The sequence below is a fragment of the Mastigoproctus giganteus genome, chromosome 11 (assembly GCF_048544385.1).
Source record: "Mastigoproctus giganteus isolate SK-2022 chromosome 11, ASM4854438v1, whole genome shotgun sequence".
Classification (NCBI taxonomy): domain Eukaryota; kingdom Metazoa; phylum Arthropoda; class Arachnida; order Uropygi; family Thelyphonidae; genus Mastigoproctus; species Mastigoproctus giganteus.
The window spans coordinates 77290512-77298532 of record NC_143585.1 but is presented as its reverse complement, the minus strand read 5'-3'; the positions used below and the strand labels follow the sequence as shown (position 1 = coordinate 77298532).

At 35.1% G+C, this 8021-nt stretch overlaps 1 protein-coding gene across 5 annotated transcripts in view; it reads right to left on the bottom strand.

Annotated features, from left to right (window-relative positions):
- Positions 1–295: 295 nt before the first annotated feature.
- The window catches only part of LOC150078149 (IQ motif and SEC7 domain-containing protein 1-like), a 317006-nt gene continuing 309280 nt past the window's right edge, over positions 296–8021 (bottom strand). For all 5 annotated transcript variants that reach the window (XM_090384960.1, XM_090384956.1, XM_090384958.1 and 2 more), the window contains 2 exons: positions 7566–7618; positions 296–1623 (listed from right to left, as the gene is read on the bottom strand). In XM_090384960.1, coding sequence (XP_090241086.1) covers positions 1366–1623; positions 7566–7618 — 311 coding nt within the window. In that variant the 3' untranslated portion in view covers positions 296–1365. The remainder of the gene's footprint in view (positions 1624–7565; positions 7619–8021) is intronic.

Genomic DNA, 8021 nt, shown 5'->3' with positions numbered 1-8021 from the left:
AAGAAATCTGACACATATGGTGCTCTCTTCTGGTATTAATATTAAAACATGAAATAAATTAAACCATTACAGAAAATGATTTGTTAAAATTAAAATAAGATCAATAGAGAGGGGTTATTTCTGCTATAACAATTAACATTGCAGATATTTTAAATGGTGATTAAAAATACTAAAACGAGCTAATGATACATGAAAAACAACTTAAATTATACTTTTAGTCAAACAATACTAATGAATTAATTTGGCAATAAAGTAATAAAACGAGAATTAGTCATATTTTACTATGGCTGTACATATAAAACTTTCAGTATAACTAAATACTATACAGAATAAATAGTGTTATGTTAGTATTTCAACTCTCTTAATAAGCGCAATAACTGGAAAAATCAACTTAAGATTGATATTCAAATATAAAATTAGAAATCCTCTGAGTAAGACAAAAAGCTTGTGGTGTAATAAGTCAGAAAATTTAAAGTTTATTCTTTGATATTATTCATAATAATTTAAAAGTTAGTAATTTTTATAAAACAGTTGTGTGCACAAATCTTTGCTTTTACTATAATCATTCACGTTCATCCCTGTACTGTTGTTCCTGCAAGCTATTTTGAACATCTGTTAGCGCGATAGAGGAAAATCATGGAAAATTAAGTACACCTGAATCAGGTGCTATAGTACTTTACCATGTAGCTAAAATATTAAGCGAGTTGAAATACTCTTTGATTAATAATACTTTATTTCAAAAAAAATTTGTATTTATTAGACCTATGAGGGATTCAAGTTTAAAATTTCCACCAGTCTTCGGTGAAAAGAAGTCTGCTATCTAACAGCATATGAAGATTATTATGAGTAGATAACTTTAACTCAATTTCATAAGTTTTGGTCACAAGATACAATAAGAAATTTTCTATTTCTGCATATATTAATTCTTCATATATATTTGCATAACTATATATGGTTGGTGATCTATTATTTACCATTTCTAAATTGCAAGAACTTGTCACCAGATGGCATTTTATGTTACAACACTATAATACACACAGCATCTGGATCTTATGTACACTCTACTATATTGATTTTTAAATTTAAGTCCTTTATCACACATAGTGTGACAGATAAGTTACTGATTCAGTGGCCGAATTATTTCCACCAAATCCAACGCTTTCAGTTACTCGCATGACAAGCCCCGAATTGCATAAGATATCAACAGCTTTTAACAAAACAAAGTTTTGTTCTTATTTTGATGACTATAGCATTAGCAGGCCTATCAGATTATTCTCACTGGTTTCTTAATTTACACATTTTTTCTTACATACATCTCATGCTTTAGGTCATTTTCACTTTTTAAGCACTAGCTGACAGCCTGTGTCACACATCGGTAGTGTCAGGAGTTTTCCTTGCTGTTGCCGATTTGCTAGTATGCTTTCCTTTCTTGCCAAAGAGACCTCCGAGGAACCCTTGCTGACCTGACTTAGGAGTTGCCGAAAATCCAGAACTATCTGCAGCACTTCGGGTACTGCCCAAACTAGAACCTGAACTTCCAGAAGATGTTGATCCTGCATGAACCATCTGAGGAGAAGAGTCATGACTAACTGTACTGGCAGCTGAAGATTGGAAGGATACAGACTAGAAATAACAATAAAACAAATGATTACAAAGAGATGTTCACTGGTTTGCATTAATACATCTAAAGATTACGCAGATATTTTTAACAATGAAGTAGTTAATTTTGATTAGATTAATAATCACACACAAAATTATTTTTTGAACTACTTGTAATATTATATACTCAAAGACCATTACAGACTGAAATTTAAAGGTTGAAAGAAAGTGAATAAAAAATATAAATTAAAATATTTATTAGTATTACTTCAGTTTAGCTTTGACTTTTTATCAGCATTAATTGTTAATATTCAAGATGCATGTATAAAAAGAATGAATTACAAACATTAATACACAAAGTACACTATTAATGTAATTTGAGCATCTACTCATGTAACTTAACTTTGTGACAACAAACTTTACTGAAAAAAATTAAAAAGTAGAAAAATAATGAAAAATATTTACTGCAATTTTGAACTGTGTTATTCTTTCTTTTATCAAAAAGATATACCGTATGGAATACAAAGTGCTCCAACAAAAAGAGGGCTATTACGGTTGCAATTTTAAAAAATATATTCATAATTATATCCTTTATGAAGTTAAAATGATGCCTGGCATTGCAAAGTACACAATTAAAATACACTAAACAGTGAACACAGTAAACTAATGTACCTCTTCCAGGATTAAATAAATAAACAGTAAGTTTAAATGGTTAAACCAATCATAAAAATAATTGAGAGATAAATAATTTTTGCAGGAATCTACAGCTAGTCCTATGAATGGCTCAAAATAAACAGGAGAACAAAGAAATCTAAATACAAAAGTGGACTTTCTAAAACTTCCCAGCCTTCAGAAGATCAAAATGGCCACTTAAAAGATTAACCATCATTACAAAATACAAATACCTCAAGTTTAGACTTTTCTTGGAGGGATGGGAGGAGTGTTGTTTTAAGATACTTATTCAATCAGTATTTAAAAGATTTTAGCAACAATTTCAATTAAGTTCCTCTACATAGCTAGAGTAATTTAGATCCACTTTTGCATTTAATTTTGTGCAATCCACATGGCACAATGTATCATTAACAAACTGCTGCAAAAATTAGAATATCTTCCAAAATTATTGCCCCAAATTACTACTACTATAACTTTTCTTACTTATTTAACTGATTATGAAGCAGCATGATCTGCCCAATGTTTAGGCCTAGCAATTTCTAATAAGTAATTTTAAATGGATGACTAATGCTAATTATTCTCCTGATGAACACTGATTTATGTTAGTCATTTGTGTAAAATGATAGATGTCGTTGATAATTAGCAATTCTCTTTATATAATTTTTTTTTTTTTTTGATATTTGCTTTACTGGTATTTAATAGGTATTATATTTGCCATACTTCTTGTTTAATTTAAATTTTAATTTAAATCCTCTCTCTGTGAAAGTGTGTGTGTGTGTGTGTGTGTGTGTGTGTGTGTGTGTGTGTGTGTGTGTGTGTGTGTGTGTGTGTGTGTGTGTGTAAATCATTGCTAATAAATTTATGTTACAAAGGAGGTTAGGCAGGCGAAGGCAGATTACGAGAGATCCTTGGCAAGGGATGTGAAGAAAAACAGCAAAGAGTTCTTTACTTGTGTAAACTATAGAAGGAAGGGGATGAATCAGATTGGTCCACTTGATATCGATGGGTCAACTGTTGATGACCCTGCTCAGGTAGCTAACAAACTAAATGAATATTTTGCATCGACATTCACACATGAGTTATTCAGCGAGGGAAATGCAAGAAGTGTATTCAACTCTGGCAGTAAGCTCGATAATCGTGTAATAACTGAGAGTAAAGTGGAAGAGAAATTGTTGAAGATAAACACAAGAAAGGCACCTGGGGTGGATGGGATCTATCCAGTTATATTAAAGGAGGCAGCAAAGGAAGTAAGCAAACCCTTAGCCATAATTATGAGAGCTTCCTTGGATTCAGTGGGAGGTACCCATAGACTGCAGATGTGCAAATGTGACCCCAATTTACAAAGGCTGACACAAGTAATTATAGACCTGTGAGTTTAACTTCTGTTCCAGGAAAATTAATGGAGGCACTGGTTAAAGAAGCACTGCAGGATCATCTAGACAAGACTTCAGTTATAGCTCAGACACAGCATGGTTTTGTTAAGGGGAAGTCTTGCCTGAACAATTTGATTGGATACTATGATGCAGTCACAAAAGAACTGGATGCAGGGAATAACTTTGATATTATATACTTGGATCTTAGAAAGGCTTTTGATACTGTTGCACATGGAAGACTGCTGCACAAATTGGAGCAGTGTGGCATTGGAGGCAAATTGCTGCTATGGATAAAGGGGTGGTTGAGGGGGAGAAGACAGAGAGTGGTAATCAATGGACACTGCTCATCGTGGACTAATGTTATTAGTGGAGTCCCTCAGGGTTCAGTATTGGGTCCTTTATTGTTCTCTGTATTTATAAATGATATTGATGATGGTATATCAAGCTTAATGTCCAAGTTTGCAGACGATACGAAGGTTGGCAGGGTTGTCAAGGACACTACTGACACTATGCTGCTGCAACAGGATCTGGAAAGGTTGAGCAGATGGGCTGAGAGGTGGCAAATGAAGTTTAACATTGACAAATGTAAAGTACTACACATGGGAAACAGCAACCCCAGAGCAACGTATCAACTCTGTGGTACTACACTGACAGTGGTAGAGAATGAAAGGGACCTGGGGGTGGTTGTGCAGGCAGATATGAAGTTCTCTGAGCAGTGCAGACAGGCTGCAAGAGTAGCTCATGGTATATTGTCAATGATATATAGGAATTTTTCTAGCAGGGATAAGGAGGTGATTATTCCCTTGTATAAGGCAATGGTCAGGCCACACCTAGAGTACTGTATACAGGCCTGGAGGCCTCATTTCAAGAAGGATGTAGAGCTGCTGGAACGAGTACAGAGAAGAGCAACAAGATTAGTGAATGGAACAAAGGGGTGCTCTTACGAAGAAAGGCTTAAGTTTTGGGAATTACAGTGTCTGGAGACTAGGCACCAGCGAGGTGATCTGATAGAGGTGTACAAAGCCTTGAATGGTTTGAGCATGCTCAATGCTGATGGGATTCTTCCTCTCGCTCAGAATAATCACCTGAGAGGGCATAAGTTGAAATTGAGGAAAGACAGATGTAGGATAGATGTGCGGAAATTTGCCTTAGCCAGCCTGTGGTTGGTAGGTGGAACAGACTTCCATCCCTTGTCGTGGAAGTTGATAGCCTAAATAAGTTTAAGGCTCAGCTGGACAGGTATTTCGAACGAACAGAGGGGTGAAGTGGAAGTGGTTTCTTGCATCAAATGCCTCTACTAATGCTAATGCTAAAACAAAATACCTTTCTGCTACAAAATAAATGGCATTGGAATTGTGAACATGTTACTGGTACTCAATAAGGAAGTGGGGGAAAAAAAAAAAAAAAAAAAAACTTTTCTGCTCTTATTTCCACAGAGAAATGTGGGATTGTCTAAAGAAATGACAGATCACAAGGAGAAAGTTTGCATGCTATTGAGCAGGCAAGTAGCAACTCACCAAATTTTTCATTCTTTTATGCAGTTAGTTGGTTAAAATGTTCACAACTTTTAAAATTTGTAATTCTGTTATAAAGTAACCCCAAGGGCTCACATCTGGTGAGGATGGGCTTGGTGCACCCAGGGGCCTGAGCTGGATATCATTATTCTTCTCTTTTTGGGTGATTCCCTCCTACTTCTTTCTCTCTCTCTTTCTCAGGGTACTCAAATTTTTTTTTTGCTGGTGCAGCATAAGCCTCAGGCTTCCTTGCACCATATGGCTAATAATAATAATAAAAAGTAAAACAGCAACGACTTCTTTACTTATGCAAACACTAGAAAAGAGGGGATGAATCATATTGGTCCACTTGATATCAATGGTTTAACTGTTGATGATTCTGCTCAGGTTGTTGACAAACTAAATATTTATTTTGCATCTACATTCACATGTGAGGAATTCCTTAGAAAAGTGGATGCCAGAAGTTTATCAAACCTTGAAAATGGAGCTAAATGATTTTGTTGTAACTGAGAATAAAGTGGAGGAAAAATTGAAGTTAAACATAAAAAAGGCACCTGGGTTGGATGGGATCCAATTATATTAAAAGAGGTAAGCAAATAATTATGTAAAGCATCTTTGTATTCACGGGAGGTCCCTGTGGTCTGGAGATGTATGTATGCCAAATTCACAAAGGGGAATAAAAGGATGACACGAGTAATTACAGACCTGTCAGCTTAACTTCAGTCCTAAGGAAAATAATGGAGTAACGGGTTAAAGAAGTAATGCAGGACCATCGAGACAGGAGTGCAATTATACTTCAATCTCAGCATGGGTTTGACCAATTTGATTGGTCAAGCCTTGCCTGACCAATTTGATTAGATAGTATGATGCAATAACAAAGGAACTGGATGTAAAAAATAATTTTGATATCTTATACTTGTATTTCAGGTAAGCTTTAGATACTGTTGCACATAGAAGACTACTGTAAAAACTGGAGCAGTGTGTCATTAAGGGCATGTTACTGCACTGGATAAAGGAATGGTTGAGTGGGAGAAGAGTGGTTATTAACGAACACTGCTCTTTGTGAATTTGCATTTTTCTTGGCAAAGAATGCCAAGGAAAGCAGCAAAGACTTCTGTAGTTATATTAACAGTAGAGGGATCAATATTAACATATTGGCCCACTTGATGTTGATGGTTTAACTGCTCAGGTTGCTGAAGAACCGAATTTTGCACGTATGTTCACAAGTTCTTTAAGGAGGGGGAATCCAGAAGTTCAAACTAACAGGGAGCTATAAGAAAGGGCTTTAGTTCTGCAAATTGCAGTGTCTGAAGACTAGACCCCTGCGAGGTAATCTGAATGAAGTGTATAAGGCTTTGAATGGAGTGATCAAGCTCACTGACTGAAAAATGAATAGCAAATGCTCACTGCTGATGGCATTCTTCCTCTTGCTGAAACTACACACGAGGGTCATAAATTTAAAATGAGGATTGATGGTTGCAGAATAGATGTGTCAAGGTTTGACTTTAGCCAATGGGTGGTTGATTGCTGGAACAAGCTTCCAACAATTAATTGCCCATTGAATAAATTCAAGGAAGAACTAGACAAACTATTGGAGGGGATAGATAGGCAAAATGGGGATTTTTTTTTTTTTTTTGGATGATGCTGTATAAGCTTGCTTTCTTGCATCATTTGCTATTACTATTAATACTGCTAATGTGAGAATGTTAGTATCCCAGTGGCACAGAATTTGTGGATGGGATTACAGCTACTACTGGAGAACAGAAGTCTGCACTGCCACATTGTTATTAAACTTCTGTGCTACCAAAAATTATTGCAATAGTCAAAAGAAATGGAAATCTAAAAGAATGTCTGGACTATACTGGAAGTGGGGGGGGGAGAGGTCCCAGGTCTTCCAAACGTATTGTGATGGTCTTGTTGGTATGAGAGTGACAGTACAACTGGAACTAATTTGTGCTTGCTTTTTGTAAATGAAGATTCACACAAGTGTTTGTACATGTTGACACTGACATTCACTTCTCAGTTTTTTTTAATATTTACATGATTGACTGTTATTTGCAGCTGTGCAATATAGGGAAGACTGTTCGCTGTCTCATAGCTGTCCTTGAATGCAGTACACCACTTTACAGTCTTCTTTCACCAGAAATTTTATTACACATATCGATGCTTCACCTTCTTACTAACTTCAACAAATGCCATGTGGTATGACTAAGTGTAAGTACAATTAATGTGAGATGGACAGAAATACGAAATAAATGTCCAAAAATTACAACAGTCTATATAATTGTTTACAAGGAACAATGAAAAGTCCAGGTAAAATTTAATCCTTTGCTAATGCAAAAAAGCATTTTCATATTGGAAAGATTATTTCATGTATTCATTCAGTCTTTTTCTAAAAACTACTTACCATTCCACTGTCTAAAGAACCTGCACTGCCTCTTCTAACTGGTTTATTCATTTCTGAAAGAAAACAAGTAATTTTGTATGGTAAAATTCTACAAGGACTAAAAAAAAAAAAAAAAATACTTACAAATATATCCATATTATAGGACAGTGGAAAAATTTTAAAACAGCATTAATCATTTTTCATTTGTTCCATGCACCCCTTATGGTCTTTGTCTTTTTAAGTATCCCTATAGTACATAGTGTATTAAAGACTCCCCTCCCCCAGTTAGGAGGAATTTTGAGTTGTATTCTCTCCAATGTGGGAATAAAAGAAATTTCATATACATGTTTTGCAAGATAGTAGGACAATAATAAAATCCTTGAAGGTCATTCCTACCTCCTTTATGACATAAATTATCAATATGTTGTGTTGGATTGTTTGTAATCAAAATCTTGTTTATATATTCTAGTTTAGAGG